Here is a 23090-nt window from a genome sequence, read left to right as displayed (position 1 = left end):
CATGCAGGCCCCGTGATGTCTGCAGACAGTCCGACAAGGGCTTGATCCCATGACCCTGGGATCATGACCTGAGCCAAAATCAAGAGTAAGGCGCTTAACCGACTGAGCCACCCAGGTGCCCCAAAAGTTGTTTTTATTTTTAAAAAATTTTTTTTTGGTAACGTTTATTTATTTTTGAGACAGAGAGAGAGCATGAACGGGGGAGGGTCAGAGAGAGAGAGGGAGACACAGAATCTGAAACAGGCTCCAGGCTCTGAGCTGTTGGCACAGAGCCCGACGCGGGGCTCAAACTCACGGACCACGAGATCATGACCTGAGCCAGTCGGCCGCTTAACCGACTGAGCCACCCAGGCGCCCCACCAAGTTGTTTTTAAATAATAGTTAACACGTGCCAACCTGTGGATAAATGGACAAACTTGCGATCAGTTACCCATTTCAAATGCTGTCTTCTCAGGTTCTGTAACCCTTATATTCACGATTAAATCTTTAATATTTCCGCATTCTCCTGTGCAGAGTAAAAATGTGCTCAGCAAACAGTATTCAGACAGAAACTAGTCGGCATGCATATGAAATCTGTTAGGGCGCAAGACCCCATTACAGGGGCAGGAGGGCCTGTCTGGGTGCTCATACATTCTGAGAGTAGACGCCAAATCAGGGCAATATTCAGGGCCAGGAGAACATTAGAGAGAATGATGTAAAACAGTGGAAAACTTAATCCTTTGCTTATTAAATCTGTAAGGAAACATTTTAGATACCAACTTTCACACGTGAAAGGGATACACAGCTGTTCCAACTCCCTCCAGTAGACAGGTGGACATAAGAGGCCCCTGACTGGCACCAGTGGTTCTCTGACAACCTGGAATGCGTTAGAAATGCACTCTTGGGCCCCCAGGCCACACCTGCTCAGGAAGGGACTCTGAGGCACATCATATCTGGGAATCACTGGCTGAACCATGGCTTCAGCCTGAGCAGGATTCAGACCAAAAAAGGACCGACCAGTCCACCTCCCAATGCCACCTTCTTCCAGAAGCACACAGCGCCAACAGGTTTGCTGCGTCAACGTCATCCACAATGACAAACTTACTCAGAGAGAAAATAAGGCCTGCACAACTCTTAATACTTAGGGGACACAGAACCTGAGAAGACAGCATTTGAAATGGGTAACTGATTGCAAGTTTGTCCATTTATCCACAGGTTGGCATGTGTTAACTATTATTTAAAAACAAAGACATTAGAAAAACAAAACTCTTGGGGCGCCTGGAGGCTCAGTTAAGCGTCTGACTCTTGGTTTCAGCTCATGTCATGATCACGCCATTCGTGGGACTGAGGCCCCGTACTGGGCTCTGCACTGATAGCCCAGAGCCTGCTTGGGATTGTCTCTCTCCCTCTCTGCCCCTTCCCCACACTCTCTCTCGAAATAAATAAACTTAAAAAAAAAAAGAAGAAGAATAAGAACAAAGAACTCTCAGGTGGTTAGTCTTCCCCAGAAAAGGTTCCAGAACTTATTCTACCAGTGAGTTTGGGGCAAGGCAGAGTGGGAATCTGAATCCCATAGGCAAACGCAGGTCTCCTCCACTCCTTCATCGCTCACGGGTGGGAGGTCAACACAGTCAGGCCTTCTGTTCTCTACCCCTTTTCAGAGAAACTCTGTGGGCACAGAGAGCACCTTCTGACCAGGAGCCTGACTCCATTGCTTGAGCTCCTGCAGGCCACTGCTGCGTCCTGATGGACAGCAGGCACTCTGTAGGCCTAGGCAAGGACCCGCTGCTCAAACAGCAGCTCTGAGGATGACACTAGACTCCTGAGTTGACTTAACAGCCAGCCGGACCCCTACGCCTCACATGGCTCCACAGGGCTGGGTGAAAGGGGGCTCTCTGTGCTCTCATTTAAAAGCCAAGCTCAGGGGCACCCGGGTGGCTCGATCAGTTAAGCGTCCGCCTCTTGATCTCAGCTCAGGTCTTGATCTCAGGGTTATTGAATTGAATTGAATTGAATTGAATTGAATTCCGGCGTTGGGCGTGGAGCCTACTTACTTACTAAATTACTAACTACCTAACTAAATGCCAAGCTCCGTTGGTCTGTCCTGTCTTCTCTACTCGTCGATGTGAGAACATGCATGGACAGCTATGTGCACAGAGAGCAAGATTCTCTGCTTCCGTCAGACACACTCTGGAGCACAGGTGTCCCAGGAGACATCTCAGAAGGCAGGTGCCAGTGCCCAAACCTCCCGTTACTTCCAGGCCACACCCAGGGATCTACACAAGGAGGGGGGGATTTCTAGCTCTCTAGGTATTTACAGAAACGCTAATCTCCGTTCAGATGGCTCCACCAGGGGGACCCCCAGGAGAGCTGACACCCACAACCACCGCCAGGTACCCTGTAGCACTATTAGGTTTCTTACACTTTAGAAATGCAAACATTTCCTCAGACAAAAAAATTAAAATTTAACACTCGAAACCAAAGTATGGAACACTACCATTCATAAAACGGAGAGCAAAGGATCTTCGCTCTTGATATCTGCACCCTATTAGCTGTGAAGGACACTGCTTACCGTTGTTCACCTGGCCGTGGACGGCGGCAGGGACTGGCACCACGTGAGTCCCGTTCTGCGTCACAGTTTTTATTGGTAGCTGGTGCTGACCCAGAGGAGCCTGCTGCACGATGGTGACCGTCTGGACGGGGGTGGTCTGTGGCGTCTGAATGATCCGGCTAGCGGCGCCCAGCGTGGCATGGCTAATCGCAGGAATAGGTTCCACTTTTACTGAAATTAAAAGGAAGGGGAAAGAAACAATTCCAACTGACATTACTGGAAAGCCACAGCAATCACGCCAGGTGGCCAGCAGACCCTCTCTAAGACGTTACGTAACTAGAAAAGGGGTTTGGGGGCGGCACCTGGGGGGCTTAGCCGGTGGAGCGTCTGACTCTTGGTTTCGGCTCACGCTGTGATCTCACAGTTCATGAGTTCTAGCCCCGCCTCGGGCTCTGCGCTGACAGTGCAGAGCCTGCTTGGGGGTCTGTCTGTCTGTGTCTCGCGCTCTCTCTCTCTCTCTCTCCACCCCCCGTTCCTCCCCAGCTTGTGCTCTCATCGCTTTCAAAATAAATAAACTTAAAAAATTAAAACAACAACAACAAAAAGAAAGGGGCTTGGCACGAGTAGGTCTGCTGGGAAGACTTGAGAAACAGCTTGAGAAACTGCCTGCAGCGACTTCTTCTGTTGCTTTACCTTTTACTTCTTTGTGGTCTCCATTCTCTTGCGGCTCTGCCTTAGGAGGGGCCAGCACGGCCGCCTGCGTGACCACGGCCTGGCCGGCAACAGTGTACGTGCTGGCCGGGGCGAGGCCGGCCACGCCGGTGACGGACACCGCGGGGATCTGGTGGACGACGTGCACCGTCTGCACGACAGGCTGCTGGGAGGTCGCGGTGGTCACGGGGGCGGCGACCGTGTAGGTGACAGGCTTGATCGTCGGCGGCAGCTGCCGCTGCACAGCGATTAAAACAGGCTGACTAGACAGGGGAGAGCCTGCAGAGTTTGAGGGAGCAGGGGTGAGGCACAGGCACCCACGTTCCTCCAACCGTTTCCCAGAACCGACCAAGCACAACCATCCGCTCACAGCACACAGAGGAGTAAGACAGGGCGCGCCCCTCCACCTCATAATAGTGAAGTCACTCGCGGTGGGAAAAGGGTAGTATCTTAACGGGGATACTGAACTCTTGTATCTGACTGCTAAAAACGCAATTCTTGCTCTATTCAGATTTCTTACGACACCTCTTCCCACATCTCTTTCCTCATGAAAAAGAAAATGTCAACACAGTATATGGGAAGAAGCTGCCTACTGAGCCCAGTCAAGGGGGCCACGCTCTCCCCAGCATTAAAGTCTCACGGTGGGGGCGAGAGAACCGGAAAGCCCAGACACAGAGTTACAAACTCTGCCAACCAACCTCTGCTCTCCCTGGTTTGGGCACAGAGTAAATGAAAAGACACGCTGGTGACAGGAGGTACAGGTGGGGGTGGGGAGGGGCTGTTGCCAGCATGGTCAGGAATCCCACTGTGTCAAAGTGAGTATTTTGTGGGTGCCTGGGTGGCCCGGTCGGTTCTGAGTCCCACTCTGGATTTCGGCTCAGGTCACGATCTCACAGTTTGTGGTACTGAGCCCCACGTCGGCTCTGTGCTCACAGCGCGGGGCCTGCTTGGGCTCCTCTCTCTACCCCACCCCCACTCATGCATGCTCTTGCTCCAAAACCAAAAACCAAAAAACACCAAAAACACACATTTTGCCAACCAATTAGGAATCATAATAGAATTAGTTCAGACACATTTCCACACTGTATTGTTACGGTTTTTGTTTTTGTTTTTAAATTCCTCAGGGCACACATCTTTATTCTGCTTTGCAACTTAGTAAGTAAACTGTGAGATGCTCACCTAGTCATTAAGTGGGCAGTTTCTGCTGCCGATCAATGTCTAGCTTGTCTAATTTGTGTTATTCCTTTGGGGGGAGGGATTTTTTTTCCACAATCTTTGAATGATCAAGCAACTGAGAAACAGATTCTTAATTATTTCAGGCATCCATATAAGCTGTTTACGTAAAACAACGTTCACTGTTTTTGGTTGTTTTTTTTTTTAACACTCACGGTACTATTAAGTTTTTCAGAGCTTATAACACTCAGGTATTATGCAGAAAGTACCAGGTACAAAGGAGCCAAGGCCACTGCTGTGTCCCGCTGAGGAGCCTGGCCCGCCCCCACCCACCACGCCTGCCCCCTCTCTTCGAGTCTCACCTGGTGCACTCTGAGCAAACCGTGCCTCCTGGATGACGGCCAGTTTGGGCTGTGACGCGCTGGGCTCCGGCTCCAGCGGGGCCGGGGAACCTTCCCTCGACAGGCTCTCGGGGGTCTGGGCACCACTGGAGTGAGCAGACAGCACTCCAGCGTGATTGGGAGAGGCTGGGGCACTTCTGTGTTACAGAAAAAAAGACAGCGGATTTTTACAGGTCCAGCACTCATCACGCTGCGTCATCTCAATAACGTGCATTTTGAAACTGTAACGGCCATTTGTCTTCTGCCACCTGACTACAGTTCTGTGAGCTCTACTTTCCCTGTGAACGCCTGTGACCGGAGATGGAGCTCCCGTGAGACTCACTCAGCTGTGACAGCCAGTGTGCCTGTGCTGCGCTAGGCTACTGGGGCTCCGTGCCCACACGGGCTGCACGGCCGTGGAGCTGCACTGGTGCCCCCCCTAAGCAGCTCCTGTCCACGGGCAGCAGGAGCCAGCGGTGTGCAAGCAGGTGGGGGCCCGAGACTTACATCCTGGTCCTTTTTTTTGTTTAGAAACAGAGCATCTATTAATGAAGCTAAAAATGTATAATTTGAAAATCAGGCCATTAACATTATATAAAACAATCTTGACTTTAAGCCGCTAAAATACAGCTTGGAAGAGCTGTTCATGTGTCAAGGGAAAGGAAAACACACAGCTCATCAAATGCCGACCGGTCATGTTAACAATGTGCAATGAGTTCAGTGAGGCCACAGCTGCCACGTGGGAGCGGAGTGGAAGTAAACTTCATCGCCAGTCTCCGCTGTTTCAGACTGCCGTTCAAGAAATGTGCGGGCAGCATCCGACACTCTTGTTCAAATCCCCATCCCCACATTTAATCACACCGCATTTGGTAGTTCCTACTGTGAAAAGGAAAACTGACCAACACATTGAAGGCAAATTTACTAACCAGTAAGTGAGGTCTTTTTGTTTGTCTTTTTTCCTTACCTAGACGAGAGCGGTCCCAGAGGGGTTCTAAAGCAAGGCACGCCCCTAGGCCGTCTTTTCCTAAAAGCCTGCTCTATTAATTTGCTTTCAGAGGCAGGGTCTATCCTCCAGAATGAGCCTTTGCCTGGTTCTTCCTGGGAACGTGGTACTTTGATGAAATACCGATTCAGAGAGAGATTGTGGCGAATTGAATTCTATGAAACATAAAAAAATACGTAGAATTCATATATTTCTTTGCTGAGAAATGAAAATGTGCCCCAGTTTCAGTGCCCTGCAAAGCAGAGACCGAGGCATGCAGCCTTTGCAGAGGGCAGACGACTTACAAGCAGCGCTGTTCTGGGAGGAGCCGGCCCTCCTCCCGAGTGAAGGAGTAGGGGTGCAACCCCCCAGCCGGAGGGTCCTGGAACGAAACGGCAGAGGGAGCACCAGGGGCGGTGGGGGGGGGGGGGGGGACCTAGGGAACAAAGAAGGGGTGGGCCATCTAAACCACAGGGAAGAAGGCAACTTCCATCTCTCCCCCAGGTAGGAGACCAAGGACCCTCACTGTAGTCATCTCACCTTTCCTGCTTAGAGACGAACAGAGACAAAATAAGCCAATCCTTTAAAATACTTTTTGAGCACGGAATTAGCTTACAAGAATCTGTCACAGCCATCTAAAATGAATTAATCCAGTGCAAAGTGTCTGGCAAACCAGCAAAGGATAAAGACGAGCTAAAGGTTGAGACGTATTGTCGACACCATCTTCCAGTAATAAGAGCACTTTGCAAAATACTTCCATACATGTTTTTCAATTTGATCCACCAAATAATCTGATGAGGCACAGAGAGGAGGTTTCCCTCAACTCCTGCTCTATTCTTTCCATTACAAAAATCTTGGCTCACAGCTTACAGACAGTTTCAGGAAAGCTCCCCACTGCAACCTGCACGACTCTTGGCAGCACGCCTGATCCCGAGCCCCCCAAACCACAGTCAGCAACAGCTGGACAGAAGCCATGCATCCAAGTTATTTCATGTATTTACACCCATGTTTAAATTTAAAGTTAGTAAGTTAAACTACTTACTACTTGCTTACAAGATTCAAAATGATGGTAACTCACAGTACAATTTCGGGCTATCCCAAAATCATTTCTAAATTCCCCAATTAATCTTCTAAAGGAACTCCTAGCCACAGCCTGAAATCCTCACTTGCCAGAGGTGGCTCAGAAATCAAATGTATCAAATTCTACTTTACAACCCAGCTAGGGGACCGCTCACCTACCACAACGAGTCACAGGCTATGGCTGTGACCACAGCACCACACAAGCCCGTGGAAGTCCGTCTCCCTCACCAGCAACACGCAGGGGGGCCGCCTAGACTGTCTGGGATTTGTGGAAGTGTTTATAAATAAGTGCATTACCTGAGACTTAGAATATTTTATTTTATTATTTTTTTAATGTTTATTAAAAGAAAATTTTTTTTTAAACGTTTATTTATTTTTGAGACAGAGAGACAGAGCATGAACGGGGGAGGGGCAGAGAGAGAGGGAGACACAGAATCGGAAGCAGGCTCCAGGCTCTGAGACGTCAGCCCAGAGCCCGACGCGGGGCTCGAACTCATGGACCGCGGGATCGTGACCTGAGCTGAAGTCGGACGCTTAACCGACTGAGCCACCCAGGCGCCCCTAATGTTTATTTTTGAGAGAGAGAGAGAGAGAGAGAGAGAGAGAGAGAGAGCGCGCGCGCGCGCGCGCTGGAGGGGCAGAGAGAGAGAGGGAGACAGAGGACCCAAAGCAAGTACAGAACCTGACACGGGCTTGAATCCATGAACCGTGAGATCATGACCCGAGCCGAAGTCGGATGCTTAACCGACCTGAGCCACCTGGGAGCCCCAAGATTTAGAACATTTTGATAACCGCAGATATTTGTTATTATGTTTTATCATAGGTTTAGGGATTTACCAACAATACCTTTCTACTAGCTCTTCCAGAAAAATCAAACTCAACTACTACTGGTGCTTCTGCCAAAGAGAGAAGACGATCTTCCTCTGATTACTCAGACGTTTCTGTGCCGTAGAAGGTAGACTCCAAGACTGTGGGTTGAGAAAAGCAAACCCAGACCATGACACCACACGGCCCTCTGGCTGTGAACAAGGCAATCCTTACGACTGCCATGGAAGGGTTAAGAGGTCCTCCGACTGTACTGTGGGAGGGAACCTGGCTACCTGGGCAGCTTACAAGTGAACAACACGGGAGGTGCTGAACCCCCACGTGAAGGCTGGAACTGCACCGAGAAGGTTAATGCACGTGCTGCTAGGAGGAAAAAGGGAAGCTGGGTCAGGGGGAGTCTGGAGGTAGGAAGTGCCATTTCGGGGGACTGGGACACTAGTATTTCTTCCCACTGATAAAGGAGAACAGGACTGGGGGGGAGGGGGGGCTGTGGTTCCACAACCTTCATGCCACAGACAAGCTGTACGCAAGTTCCTAGGTCAAGGAGTCGCTATTTTCTGTCCTGAAAATGTGACAGAAGCTACACTATGCACCGTCACAACAGGGTCTAACAAGCCTATGGAACAAAGAGGCCACGATTTTCCAGCCAACAAGACTGGAAATGCTGTGGAAGTCATTCCCATTATTCTACGAGATACTTAATGCAGACGCAAAGTAACTATATTTCTAAGGTCATTTAAGGCCTTTGTAATTTGATCAAGCCAAGCTACAAACACAAAAACCACGCTGGCTTGGCTTCTACGGATTCAGAAAGTATTACATGCAGAGAAAAGACAAGTTATTACTCTTTAAAACTAAACAGGAAGAAAAGGGTCTGCAGTACTGCACACATTCTCTTCCCCCCAGACCCTCCCCTCACCAAGGCTACTTCCCACAACCCGTCCTCCCTGGGCGCCAGTCCCTCCTCCCTCCTGTCCCCGAAGGCAGCTCCATCCCTGCAGATGACCCGGACGAAAGGCCCAGAGCTGGTCACCAGCCTCCGGCCTCTGTAAGCACCCCCAGCACTCCTGCCCAGACCTAGTTTCTGTCGGCCCCACTCATGCAGAGTACTCCCTCTACTGAGGACTTGTAAACAAACTGATAAGAAGGGAACATGTCAGGACCTTCTAGAAGCAGAGTTCAAGGTACAGGGTGAGAGGGGCCCACAACACACCCTCTACTTTAAGAAACCGGCTCTGGTCCTTTCAGAGGCCCAAAGGCCCAGAATTCAAGTTTTCTAGTTATAACAAATACCTCAATTCTGGGCTGGGTAAAATTATAATTATAAATCATAAGAAAACATTTTGGCATAAATATGCAACCGAAGGAAAGAAACATGCCATCTTCCCAGATGCGGTCACAATTTGTTTTATCCCAGAGTTTCCTCTGGACCAATCAAGAAGCCTCGCCAAAGGCAGACAAGGCAAAATACCTGAAGCGAGCCTGGAAGGCAGCTGTGGACTTCCTTCAGGTGCTTCAAAAGGCACAGGTCTCCGAGGAGCAGATCAGAGTCAGGGCCAAGCCCTCGGGCCCTGCTCTCCCTGCACCACCACCTCCCTAACGCCCTAGGGGAGGGCAGGAGGCAGTCTGGAAACCCACATGTTAAAACTGGGCTGTTCTACAAGACCGTCTTCCCCCCCTACTCTCCACACAAAGAAAATCGGATCTGGCTTTTATGAAACAAGGTTGCAAAAGGGAAAGGCTTTTTTGTTTTAAGCCAAAAGTGAGGACATGGGAAGAAGGTCTCATCCATACACAGACTTTAAGTGCAGTCACTTTGGGAGGGGCAGCTCAGAGAATCTCATGACAGAAAAAGAACACGTGTGGATCAGTACTGGGAACAGCTAAAAGAAATTGAGAGCGCATTCCAAAAATTAAAGGGAGGGGTGCAACAGGAAATCTCTTTTCTGCTAAGACACTGGAGCCAGGAGGGCCTTACACAGGCAAGGCTCAGTCACCCTTCTGGGCCTTGATCTAGACAGAAAAGAGGTTTCGATAAAAAGCAGCATCGATGACAGCTAACAGAGAGGGGTGCTTGCCCTCCAGCAGCCATGTCTGTGACGCTCCGCTCTCAGGGGCTGGGAAGTCGCTCCCAGAGCCAGGAGCAATCCGTGCACGTGGGGATCACACCTGACCTAACTCCCCACAAGACTGAAGCCTGGAGGAGGCCGCCCCTGAGAGCTGGCCTTCGTCCTCCGGCCAGAAAACCATATGTTGTTTGGAAGCAGCTCTTGCATAAATGGATGTTAGGAAACACAGGGAAACACATCACTGAAGGTCTGGCCAGGCGCTTCAGTAACACTGGCTCCCCTTCTGCCCCGCTAACTGGCATTTCCAGTCACCAGAATTCTGCACGCGACGAGCTGCACATAACCCCACCCCACTCCTTGACGGGGTATCCTGAGACCTCATCTGCCCACACACAGGAAACCGTGTTCCAGGAGCAATCACCAGAAACAGACACAGATTATCATTTGGCTCTGCTTTTTTTGTTTGACATTTTATCTGAAGCACAACCTCACTGTCCTCGATTAAAATGGTCAGTATCGCAGGGATTTCTTGTCCAATGTGTTGAAGAGACCTGCCAGGTAACTGGAGAGCAAAGGGTTCTCCAAATCCAGCATTTTCCTCACTGCCAACTAAGAAATGCACCTCGCTGTGCATAGGGAGGCAGGCAGGCAGGGGGCAGCTGCCCCAGGCCAGGAAGGGAGGCGGGGTCTTATTCTGTACCCTCCACAATCAAGGACCCGGACGTGACTAAAGACCCCTTACAAAGGAAATGTTCAGGATTTGGCTGGACTACTTGTATTATAACATGTTTGTATGTCTACAGGTAGAAGAAAAGAGTTTTTGCCCATCATTAAACAGAAAATGGTTCCCCCTCCACCCCCACCCACTTGGTTATGGTTACGGGTCAGCAGACACATTTTTCCGAGGATCATTTACTCACTATGCCTGAAAGGAATAGTGTTGCCATTCCTTGTTACTTAATGAATTCAAGAACTGCAAACGTACATTTCTTCTTTTCTTATGCTTTTAACGTTCCCTATTTCAACCCTGCCTTTCCCATATGGTCTGAATTAGGGAGGTTCTACCATACCCCAGCAAGTAGGCACACCTAGCACAGATACACGGAAGAAAAAACCACACGGTGTAAAACTTTAAAAATTAAACGAGATTAAAAAGTTAAATAAGGATCCGTTATGCACTAATATCCAAGAGTCCTCTGAGGAAGGCTGGGTTGCAGACACCCCGGGAATGATCTGAAAGTACAGGAACACAAGCAGGTAGGCCGCCCCCACACAGGGCAGCTTCGTGTCTATCTGCTTTTCTACACTGCCCAACGGGAGAAGATGTCTTTTTTTTTAAGAAAGGGTTCGTTGATAAAATAGTTTGGAAACCACCTCTGCATACTTCAAGAAGCTATGTACGTCAGCAGACGCAGGTAAGGAAGACAGAAGGAAGCCGAAGTAAAGGACGGGCTGGGTTTTTCACATTCCTTTACTTCAGACATAGGAAGTTAACTGCAATGGTCGAAGAGAAACATCTCAAACAATCCATGCCTTTCCCATCCGTGGGGACGGTCAGGGACCGTAAAAACCACAGGCTGAGGTTTTCTTCTAGAGCCACTATTCCTTCTGCTGTGTGTGGAGGAGGTCAAAGCGCGGGGCCAGTGGCCTCTAACACGTCCTCCTCCCTGAGCAAAAGAGAGGTCTCCCTCACCTCGCTCTACCCTTGCCCTGTGCCCAAGTTAAGGAAAGCAGCTCAATTTTCCTCTGTTTTCAATCAGCATCTGACTTGTCACAGAAATATTTCATAACAAATCGAAATGGATTTACCTGCCAGCCCTTGTCCGCAGTCCTGTAGTATGGGTAATTTTTAGTGATGTGAGTATAAATCCCATTTAGAGTGAGTTGTTTGTCAGGAGCCATTGTAATTGCTTGTACAATTAATTGTGCATAGGAATAAGGTGGCTTTGAATCATCCTGTATTTAAGTTAAAAAAAAAAAAAAAGAGAGAGAGAGATTATTGAGGTTATCAAAATGTTTACTAAATTTACTAGAATTTAGCATTGTTTGTGCTTTTATTTAAAACAATTTTTGGGGAGGCCGCCTGGGTGGCTCAGTTGGCTGGGTGTCCAACTTCGGCTCAGGTCGTGATCTCATTGTCCATGGGTTTGAGCCCCACGTTGGGCTCTGTGCTGACAGCTGGGAGCCTGGATCCCGCTTCGGATTCTGTGTCTCCCTCTCTGCCTCTCCCCACTTGTGCTTTATCTTGCTGTGTCTCTCAAAAATCTATGTTAAAAAAAATTTTTTTAAATAAAAAAAATTTTTTTAATGTTTATTTCTGAGACGGAGAGAGAGAATGAGCGGGGGAAAGGCTGAAAGAGAAGGAGACAGAGGATCTGAAGCGGGCTCTATGCTGACAGCAGAAAACCTGATGCAGGCCTTGAACCCATAAACTGTGAGATCATGACTGGAGCCAAAATCACATGCTTAACTACTAGGCCACCCAAGCGCCCCTCTTTTTTTTTTTTTTTTTTTTTAATGTTTATTTTTGAGAGACAGAGAGAAGAGTGTGAGTAGGGGAGAGGCAGAGAGAGAAGGAGACACAGAACCCAAAGCAGGCTCCAGGCTCTAAGCTGTCAGCACAGAGCCCAACGTGGGGCTTGAACCCACGAACTGTGAGATCAAGACCAGAGCCAAAGTCAGACATGCAACCAAGCCACCCAAGTGCCCCTAGGATTGTTTGTGCTTTTAAGTGTTCCTGTGAAAATGCTTAGTTTTCCTTACTATGAAAGTAACATAAATTGACTGAGAAGCATTTGGAAAATTTAGAAGAAACAAATGGAAAAATGCACAAGCAGTGTAAAAAAGAATATTAAAACCACATAAAGAGAAACTCCAATGGCAAAAACAAAAAACATAAGGAAAAGAAAAGAGCCGCCTGACCTCAGTAAAGTCCAGGACAACACACCTTAAACCACGGTCAGAGTCAAGATGATACTCATTATATGAGGTTTAAAAAGAAGCAACTGAGACCTTGCTTAGGGATAAACACAAATGGACGAAAAGAAGACAAGCAGAGGACGGACAGACAGGAAGGAAGGTAGACGTGCCAAAGAAAGGAGCGTGGGCCTCAGCTGCCCAGCCCATGATCAGTCCTGACAGCGGTGGGGGGCACATGTTCTATGCAGAGACACTGACCGCACTCGTAAACAGCTAGTATTTCCTGAACACTTCAGCTGGGCTCTGCCCCAACTACCCTGAGCGGACAGACTCTGGAAAGGGCCAGGCGAACTGGTGGAGCTGGAGACTACTCTAGGCAGCAGGTTCAGAACACAAAGCCTTCCTCGTTGTGCTTGTGCCGCTGGCTGTGTCTCCTGGTTACCTTTTTTCTACACATTGCTAAAAACTTTTTTTTTATTGAAAAATGTAACACAGATAGCAAAGCCTATAATACATCCTCATCAGCTGAAAACAAATTTCTGTGATGTGAACATTAGGACAACCAACACTAGGTCAAGAGAGAACACAGCCCACATCCCAGAAGCTTCCATATGCCCCCTGGGCCTGCAGCCTCTACCCCCAGAGAAGCTGCCATTACCTCTGACATTTTGTCGTAATGACAATCTTGCCGTCAACGTTTTAGCATCTAAGAACGCACATTGAAACAATTTAGTTTTGCCTGATTTTAAACAGGCAACTGTATCAACATGGAACCCCACTGATGGTGCCCCTCTGAGCCTCCCTCCCTTGCCCGGCATGCCCCGTGTGCAAGGCTCCTAGCCACAGCAGACAGGTGGTGCACCACTACGGCCATCTCCTCCATGACTGTGCTGTGTGCTACTGCACAAATGCGTCACATTTTATACAGATGTAACTAATACTACGCATTGCTTTATTCTTTTTCACCGAGCATTATACCAACAATACTTCCATATCAGTGACTATGCTGCATAATATTTCCTTGCTTGATCACTCTTGGGGGCATTCAGGCTGCTTTCAATTTTCTGTGTTATATAAATTTTTGTTTGAGATTTTTGCCATTTCCTTTTAGACAAAATCCTAGAAGGGGCATTACTGGGTCAAAGAACAAAAACATGCAGGGATACGCAGGGTCACAGCGTGTTCAACAACCACTGTCCCAAAAGGGTGTGTTCCCGTGCACATGTGTGCACGCGTACATTCAGACACGAGTGCATGTGCAACCTTCAGCATCTGGGACAGCAGGACTGGGACACAGTGCTTATCACCGCGTGAGGACCAAGCGATTCTCTTGTCCTCCACTGGTTCAGATCTCAGCACCTGGGCCCATAGCTGACACTGGGGAGCACCCAGTGGTGAATGACCAAAATAATTCATTTATTCTAAGACCCCAACCCCAAGACCCTACTCAACAGGAAGGGACCCCACAACCAACTTGGATCCACACCAGGCCCTGGTAGCAACATTACTAGACATGCAGACAGCAAAGGGAGGACAGCTGGTCACGTGACGGCCCCGGGTTCTGTTTCAAGGCTATAAAACATTTACCTTTGGGCTGTCTCCACCAGAAGCTTCCTTTTCATTTTCTGGCTGGGAGTTGTCGGCCATTAAATTGAGGTCAGCTGGTATCACACGGCCCATTTTGTACCCCGAAGACCCTGCTCCCCGGGGGCTGGATGGGCAGGAGTTTGCAGCACTGTGGGTGGGAAAAAGTGGCTGCGATCAGCCTAATACAGAACATACATCACACCGTGCTTCAAAGATTCGTTCTGATTTCAATGAAAACAAACTTAAAAATTAGAATATCAGCATTTTCTATGGAAAATGGACTCACTAAATTCTCCATGAAATTTAAGATCACTCCAGGAAACGTGGAAATCAGATATCTGCTTCCACATGTGTTCTCTTCCATAATCACAAAACAAACTATCAAAGGAGATGGTGGTCCACCTGTTTCACCAACAAGGAAACGGAGGCTCAGGATGGTTCTGGAACTTACCAAGGACACGGAGGCGTATGTAATGGCTCCCAAAGGGACACAGAGCACAGGCTCTGCTCACTCCCTTCCCACCTAGGACATGGCCTCCAGCTACACCAGAAAGGTCAGGGACAATCCAGAGAAAGAGAAAGGCAGCCGGGCCAAGAACAGGGGACACAGAAAGAGGATGAGGCCATGGACACAGCTGCAGATGGCACCAGGCCCCGGAGCACATGCGTCAGGTCAGTTGGGACACAGCACCCCCCAAACACAGGAACCCATTAAAAAAAATTATTTACTTATTTTATTTTTTATTATTAAAAAAAAAATTTAAACATTTATTTAGTTTTGAGAGAGCGTGGCAGGAGAGGGGCAGAGAGAGGGAGACACAGAATCGGAAGCAGGCTCCAGGCTCCTGGCTATCAGCACAGAGCCCAATAAGGAGCTCAAACCCATGAACTGCGGGATCATGACCCGAGCTGAAGTTGGGACACTCAACCGAGCCATTCAGGCGCCTCTTCATTTATATTTGAAGTTAACTCTAGCCCCAACACGGGGCTCGAACTCACAAATCCAAGATCAAGAGTTACACAGTCTACCACCTGAGCCAGCCAGGCACCTCAGGAACCCATGTTTAAACACGGGTGCCTTTTTTTCACACGGCAGGGCTGGGGTGCTGCTTCCTCATCTGTGTAATGACGAGAGGCCATTCCCACTCGACTGTGGTCATTCACCAAGCTGCACATTGGAGCTCCTGCCCCGGTTCCACGCATGCCCGTACTTTACAAAGAATGAGCTGCCGCAGTGCAAGGACACCAAAAACAGGACGGGCTGAGAAACTGATCAAGTTACACCCAGAGTGTGTGGTTAGGGATGAGTGGCATTTGGGGGAAAAAAGACAAGCACTGCAAATATATAGAAAATTTCTGGAAAAAATACATAAGCAACAGTAGTTACCTCCAAAACCCGGAACTGAACGTGGAGCAGAAGGAAGGGGAGGGGGTGATGCGCTCCGGGCCAGCGTCCCCTGCAGCACTACTGGGCTCTCTACCGTGAGCACGCACAATGAGTCCCTACACGCGCACTCACTGGACAGGTGTCTGCTGAGGCCACAAACGGCTCTTAAAGCACCGGGAAAAACATCAGGCCTGCACTAAAGGACTTTAAGCCTCACGATGCTGAAAAACAGCTAGCACTTAACAAGTGCTGACGTGGGGAAGGTGAGAGGCCGTATGGGGTGGATGCTGGGTTTAGAGGAGGCAAGTCCGGGGGCACCTGGGCAGTTCAGTCAGTTGAGCGTCTGTCTGGCTCTTGACTTCGGCTCAAGGTGCAATCTCACAGTTCACGGGTTCAAGCCCCGCATCAGGCTCCACACAGCGTGGAGCCTACTTGGGGTTCTCTCCCTTTCCCTTGTTTGCACACACGTGTGCATGCGCTCTCTCTCTCTCAAAATAAACAAACAGTAAAAAAAAAAAAAAAAAAAAAGAGGAAAAGGAAAAGGAAAAGAAAAAAGAAAAAAGAAAGAAAAAGAAAAAGAAAAAAAAAAGAAAAAGAAAAAGAAAAAGGCAAGTCTGCCCCACACATCACACATAAACCATCCACAGTTGGGCTCCCACCCTGCTGTCTCGCCCAGCAAGGGCGCTATGTTGGTCAGCACCGGCCATGGGGAGGGACGAGCAAGGAAACCAGGATGAAGACGGAGAAGGTGAGGAGCGGCTGGGTCAGGAGCTTTTCTCCGACCACAGTCCCCTTCCCCGAGTGCCCACGCCACCGTCTAGCGCGTCAGTGCGCCCGTCTCCAAGGCTGCGGCTCCCACGGTGGGTTGTTATCCCACGTGGGCAAACGGCTTTCTCCTCTTCCTCTGTGAATTCCGAACAGAAATCCGGCCACGTGGTTGCTCTCCGCTGACATAATGGCTATTTGGTCCATGGAGTCACATGCAGACAAATTCAACCAAGTGGGAGAGACAAAGGCAGCTTCCTCAGCAGCGCAGCCGCAGGAGGCAGAAGAGGGAGGGGCCTGACGCCAACAGCAGCGGCTACACAGGAGGCCGAGGCCGAGCCCGGAGCCGGAGCCGGAGCCGGAGCCGGAGCCGGAGCCGGAGCCGGAGCCGGAGCCGGAGCGGCAGCAGCCGCAGCCAGTCCACTCGCCGCTCCCTCCACTTACCAATAAACACAACACAGATCCTTCTGGAAGTCCCACTGCTGATGCTCGTTTTTAAGGTAAGAAACGGAAGTGTCTGACTGAGAGGTCGGACACGAGTTTCCCGTGTGCCCTCCCGGGCTCTGCCACACGCAGCGCCAGCTGGGACAGAGCTCATCAGCAGGAGCCTGACTCCTTAGAGTAGTACAGGCATTTGTTCCACACCCAACATCGCTCCCAGCTAAGAGGACACCCAAATACACACCACCCCCTCTTCTAAGCACCAACAGAGTCCGAGGAGACCAGCGCAGCTGAGCCCTGCAACATCACAGCAGAGCCGCACTTCAAGCCCACGAGGCGACCTCGCCTGCTCTAAGCACGCACATCTGCAGGGTCCCGTGGCCGTCCTCGACCTGACCCTCAGCTGCTGTCCTCTGAGAGCTCAGCGTGAGCTGACCACTGTGCTCTGGGTTCCGGGTTCTGCACCAAGAGTGTGCCCCAAAGCCGCTGACCTCCACTTCCTGAAGCACCCAGTCTCTCTTAGGACATCATGACAGACACAAGTTTGTTGCTTCACTGCAGTCAAACTCATCAATCCAAACTACAAATCCTCAGAATGTACATGAAGTTGCAGCAAACTAAAAGAACTCAAAATGCAAAGGAAAACAGCTCAGAGTTTAGACCAACGTGGCAAATCACAATTCTCTCGACTTACACTCAAATACAGAGAGTATAAGTGAAAAAGTCAGGAACGTTCGGGGACTGTGTTTCATATGCAGGAACCTGAGAGCAAAGGGTGTTCAGAAACTGAATGGAAGGTGAAGGGTCCACCTGGGGAAGGAGCGGGTGCTGGCTGCTGTGCGCTCCTGCCCATGACTATGACTTATGACGGCTTCTGCAAGTCCCAAGGCAGGAGGTAAGAACGGAATCGGGACGTGGTCACGTACATCTCAGCATGCGTGCGCCCCCAACCCGGCCCTCTGTGACCCGTGCCCACCACATGGGCTGCTGTACCTGATGGTTCCTGTGGGGGAGGGAAGGGGGCTGATGAGGTGGGCCATGGTGTCTGGAATGTTGATGGTCAGGGGCGAGATGTGGGCCTGCACGGGCTTCACTGGGGACTCAGGAGCCTCCTGCTTCTCCCTCTTCTCACTGGACAGGGCAGTGAACGTGATCTTGATGTTTGTGCTTGGGAACCTAAACGTGCACCTGAAAAAAAAAAAAAAAAAAAAGCCAACTGTCAGCACCTGTCTGCCAGACCAGAGGACACGGTGTCCCACCTAAAGCAAGACAAAGAGCCCAAGTGTCCCCAAACGCACTGGAGCCTCATCTTGCGGTGAAGAAGCCACTGAGAAACTCCACTTCAACCTCACCCTGCGTGTCATAAACCACTTAATGAAGCCACAAAAAGGCATTTCATGACTTTAAAACACTAGTAAACAAATACGTTCTTTTTTAAAAATTTTTTTATGTGTATTTATTTTTGAGAGAGAGAACGAGAGTGCATGTGAGTGGGGGAGGGGCAAAGAGAGAGGGAAACAGAATCGCAAGCAAGCTCTGCGCTGACAGCAGAGAGCCCAGTGCGGGGCTTGAACCCACGAACTGCAACATCATGACCTGAGCTGAAGTCAGACGCTGAACCAACTGAGCCACCCAGATGCCCTAACAAATACGTTGTTTAGACCATCCAAATAGAAGGAAAAAATTCAAATGTGACTTAATCTGCATTATTACTTATAAAATAAATACATAAATATAGCTGGATCATTAAGCAATGCAATTTTGTGGCTGTTTCTTAATTAAGAAAGTATTCCTTTTGAAAAATCCCATCACCTTTATCACTGAGCAAACAAGAGCCAGAGATATTAAATTTTGGGGGAAAAGGCTTTTAATTCAATACTCTGGTTCAGCTTTAATATAACTTCCTTGACATATCTCAAGTATATTTATTTAAAAAAAAAAAAGTAATGCAAGCCAAACATCTTTAAAGAATAAAATTTAAAAATAGCTCCACAGACTCAGTCTGTGTCTGATCTCACACCCAGTTAAATAGCACCTGACCTGTGTGTATATAAATGACCAAATATCCAGCTGATGGTACTCAGCTGACCTCTGTGTGTCTATCCCGGGGGAACCCATCCTGGTGGTCAGCTCTGCCCACCACTGTCCTCCCTGGGTGCCTGCCAAGGAAAGATCCAGAATGTGAAGGGCACACATCCCTCCCACTTCTGGTGATGCCTTCAAGGCAATACTTCCCAAGACTCTAGTTGAGGGTTAGAAAGGACGCCACTTGGCAGGGTTTTGACACTCGCTGCCTGGCTTCCTCTGAATGCGCTGACACGGGATTCCCTGCCCCTTCACTTCCCTCATGTGGCACACCAGTCAGTCCTGCAGCCTCAGTGGGCAGAGCAGACCCTGAGTGCCTCCTTCCTGATACCCAGCACCCACACCTTCCCTGTTCCTATCTCTCAGGGCTCCTTCTCAATCCGTACTGAACTCTCCTCCCTTCCACCTCACTGTCCAATGCCGCAAACTCAGGGTCCAGCTTCTAGGCTTCTCTGTCCGCATCCACTGCCTGGACAAGCTCACGCAGGCCCATGACTCTCCCCTCTACACACTCCCAAATGATTCAAAAATCCACATTTCCTGCCCTCTGGACCTAATCTCCCACTGCCTTCCTGATGCCCCCCTCTGTACCCACACCGGTCATCTCTAATAAGACCCGACACCAGCTTCTCCCCAGAGCTCCCCGTGACAGTGAATGGCATCACCCAGTTGCTCAGGCCAGAAACAGGATTCACCCAGTCTACCTGCTAAGCCATCAGCTCTCACCTTCAAAACACACTCATCATCAGAACTGAAAACATCTGCTCTGCCAGAAACCATGCTGAGGCACTAAAAAGGCTACTTTTTAGCCTTGATCACCTTCTAAGAGAAAACTTTTACAAATCACATATCCAACATAGGACCCCTATCCAGACTATAAAGGCTATATAAAAGTGACAGTAAGAAAAACAATCCACTAAGAAATGGGCAAAAAGGGGCGCCTGGGTGGCGCAGTCGGTTAAGCGTCCGACTTCAGCCAGGTCACGATCTCGCGGTCCGTGAGTTCGAGCCCCGCGTCAGGCTCTGGGCTGATGGCTCAGAGCCTGGAGCCTGTTTCCGATTCTGTGTCTCCCTCTCTCTCTGCCCCTCCCCCGTTCATGCTCTGTGTCTCTCTGTCCCAAAAATAAATAAAAAACGTTGAAAAAAAAATTTAAAAAAAAAAAAAAAAAAAAAAAAAGAAATGGGCAAAAAAAACCTAAAGCAAAACAAAACAAAACAGAAACACTTTGCTAAAGGTACATAAGCATGAAAAGATGTTCAACATCACTAACCATGAGGGCAAGGCAAAATGAAACTGCCATGGGGGGTGGGGGGGCCCCTGGGTGGCTCTGTCAGATGTCTGACTTTGGCTCAGGTCATGATCTCACAGTTCATGACTTCAAGCCTGGCATCAGGCTTCTCTTTCTCTCTCTCTCCCCCTCCCCCCACCCTTCACTCACTTAAAAGAAATAAACTTAAAAACAAAACTGCCATGAGGGGGGGCTCCTGGGTGGCTCAGTGGTTAGGCATCCAACTTTTGATTTTGGCTCACAGTTCGTGGGATCAGGCCCCTTGTCTGGCTCTTCAGTGACAACGTGGAGCCTGCCTGGGATCCTCTCTCTCTGCCCCTCCCTTGCTCTCAAGCACAATCTCTCTCTCTCTCAAAATAAATAACCATTAAAATACCCCAAAGGTCTGCATGGGAAAGGCCAGAGGGAAAGTCAGCCTCCTCCTGCCTGCTCTTGGGGACCACCCCTTCCCTCCCCGTCCTTCCTCCACTCCCAACTTCCCAGAGGCTCCTACCCGACTCTGAGTCAGACCTCATCACCCCTGCCTCTTGTCTCTCCCTGCCCTTGCTTCCTACAGGGAGGTTCCCTCCCACACCTCACCCACCTGTCCAAGAGCCTTCCCTGAAGGCCCTGTCCCGCTCTTCATTTCACTAAGGTCATGTGACTCTAGGTTACACCCACAAGTGCTTGTTGTCACCCTCAACAGGATGCAAAGCTCCAGGAGAGCAAAGCCCTTGCCTGCTGGGTTCACTACTATAACCTGGAGCCTAGAAGAGTTCTCGGTTTATATGAACCAGACCCTCAGCCCACACCTGTGGAATTAAAAAACGCCCAGTTTCATATATTGAAAAGGTAATAAAAACAAGCAGGTGACATGATGAATAAAGCAAGTGAGACGCCCACAGCTGAACACCTTGCAAATGCTGGTATGAGATCTGAATCAATTCTAGGCTTGGAAAAGGTGATGATGACCCCGGTGGCCACTAAACTTTTAGCACAACACACATGACAAGTGTGGAAATAAAGATAGGTTTTCCTCCTTTTTTCTCCCACGCACAGCACCTGAGCCCCCGCCTCAGACAACTCCTCACTCCCACGTCAGCAGGAAGGCCGGGCCGCGAGAAGCGGCGCACAGACCTCTGGGCCTGTAGAGCTGCCACCTCTGTGGCTGTTTCCTCACCCACAGGGCAGAGATGGCAGCATCTCCCTCTTAAAGAATCTCAGTGATTAATTCCGATAATTTTTGTCAAACACTCAAATGTTTCTTAAGATGAAAAAAACCAAACTACCTTCTGCCCCACTTCAAGCGATGGACACTTCCTTCCCCCGCAGACAGTATCTGTAGTCCCCCCTGCCACTTGTTCGATCGCCACCCTGAACACTTCCAGAAAGCCCGCCTCAAGCAGAGCAACAGCATACATGCCTCCCTGGCCGCCAAGCAGTGCAGAAGCAACACGGCCCTGCGGGATTCCAGCACGGGAACTCCAGAAAGGCGAGCTCTGCCCTCCCTCACGGGGCAGATCTGCGACTCCCGTGTTTAGTTCCGCTTTTCCCAAAGTAAGACCATACCCTCCGCTAGGGCCTCAGCTTACACTTTTCCGGAGCATCACCCACCCACAGCATCTGTGCACACAGAAGAGGCTGAGTGCTACCTCTGGGCAGGGTACCGCCCCCTCAAGGACATTCTTCCTTTGCGTCTGAGTCCCAAGGTATCCAATTAAAGGTGGAATTGGGAACAGCCAATTCCCTGTCCCCTGGCTGTCTCCAGGGCAAGGTGCTGTCAGGCCACCTGCTGCTAGCCCCTGGCCAACGGCGTGCAAGACTTCCATCCTGGCCACCACTGGCCACTGCTGCCACCGACCCCACCTCCTCGACAGGTGAAAATCGTGAAATCTCTGTTTTCATCTAAGCTCAAACTTCCTATGTGTATGAACCAGGAAACATATTTAAAAACCACCCAGACATCCTGGTAACTTTCTGTTTTTTAATCTGGGTTCTGGTTACCTGAGTGAATTCCTGTTTGTGGAAATTCATCAAGTTATACACGTATGACACTTATGCTTTTCTGTACAAATAGTATACCTCAATAGAGAGTGGTTTTTTAAAATTAAAAAAGCTATCCACGTAGGTAGATACAGAAATAGCACAATGCCAATAATGTGACAGGGGGTTCACAGTGCTGTCTTCTATACTTTTGTGCTAACGATAGCTTATTTCTTGACCTGGGTTGTAATTACGTCGGTACCCACGATACCAAGATAACTGATTTTTCTATGTAGATTACATTCAAAGCAAAATACACTAAAACCGTTTTCAAGTTCTCTACAGAGTTCAATTAGTTCTGAAATCCTTGTTCCCCTTTAGGGTAGATGCATGACCACCACTTGACTCTGCCAAGCTAGAAATAAAAAACAGCACAATTATTTTGATTAGTTGCCTCACAAAACTAAAAAGAGCAGCAGAACATTAGAACAGCACGGAGGTGAAGGTAAACCCACGTGAGGGGATCCTCTTTGGGTCTCTGCCTTCTCCACACCACAGAGTGGCCTGAATTTCAGGGCTGGAAGGCCCATCACATGTGTGCACACTGGTCCACTTCCCTGCAGTGCCTGCCGGTCAGGGCAAGGGTGTGAATGCCCGTGTCTCACACTTATGTCACAATACCTCACTTGAGGTGTTCTTTAAAAATACTTTAATTCATTCTAAAAGATGTGTAATGAAGCTCAGTGTAAGAATATGAATCTGGGGGCTCCTGGGTGGTTCAGTCGGTTGAGCATCTGACTCTTGATATTGGCTCAGGTCATGATCTCACAGTTGTGAGATCGAGCCCTGCACGTGGAGCCTGCTTAAGATTCATTCATTCTCTCCCTCCCTCCCTCCCTCCCTCC

At 49.3% G+C, this 23090-nt stretch overlaps 1 protein-coding gene across 3 annotated transcripts in view; it reads right to left on the bottom strand.

The window, feature by feature from the left end:
- FOXK2 (forkhead box K2) overlaps positions 1-23090 on the bottom strand; it is a 65631-nt gene that overhangs the window by 11245 nt on the left and 31296 nt on the right. For all 3 annotated transcript variants that reach the window (XR_009613969.3, XR_009613968.3, XM_060645050.3), the window contains exons 2-8: positions 17843-18037; positions 14257-14404; positions 11560-11706; positions 5759-5952; positions 4777-4952; positions 3224-3520; positions 2552-2761 (exon numbers count right to left, since the gene is read on the bottom strand). Coding sequence is in view for 1 of the 3 variants with exons in the window: in XM_060645050.3 (XP_060501033.1) it covers positions 2552-2761; positions 3224-3520; positions 4777-4952; positions 5759-5952; positions 11560-11706; positions 14257-14404; positions 17843-18037 (1367 nt within the window). In the remaining 2 variants the exon portion in view is untranslated. The remainder of the gene's footprint in view (positions 1-2551; positions 2762-3223; positions 3521-4776; positions 4953-5758; positions 5953-11559; positions 11707-14256; positions 14405-17842; positions 18038-23090) is intronic.

Source organism: Panthera onca, chromosome E1 (genome assembly GCF_046562875.1).
Source record: "Panthera onca isolate mPanOnc1 chromosome E1, mPanOnc1 haplotype 2, whole genome shotgun sequence".
NCBI classification, from domain to species: domain Eukaryota; kingdom Metazoa; phylum Chordata; class Mammalia; order Carnivora; family Felidae; genus Panthera; species Panthera onca.
The sequence above is the reverse complement of the archived record's forward strand: the minus strand, read 5'-3'. Positions and strand labels throughout refer to the sequence as shown.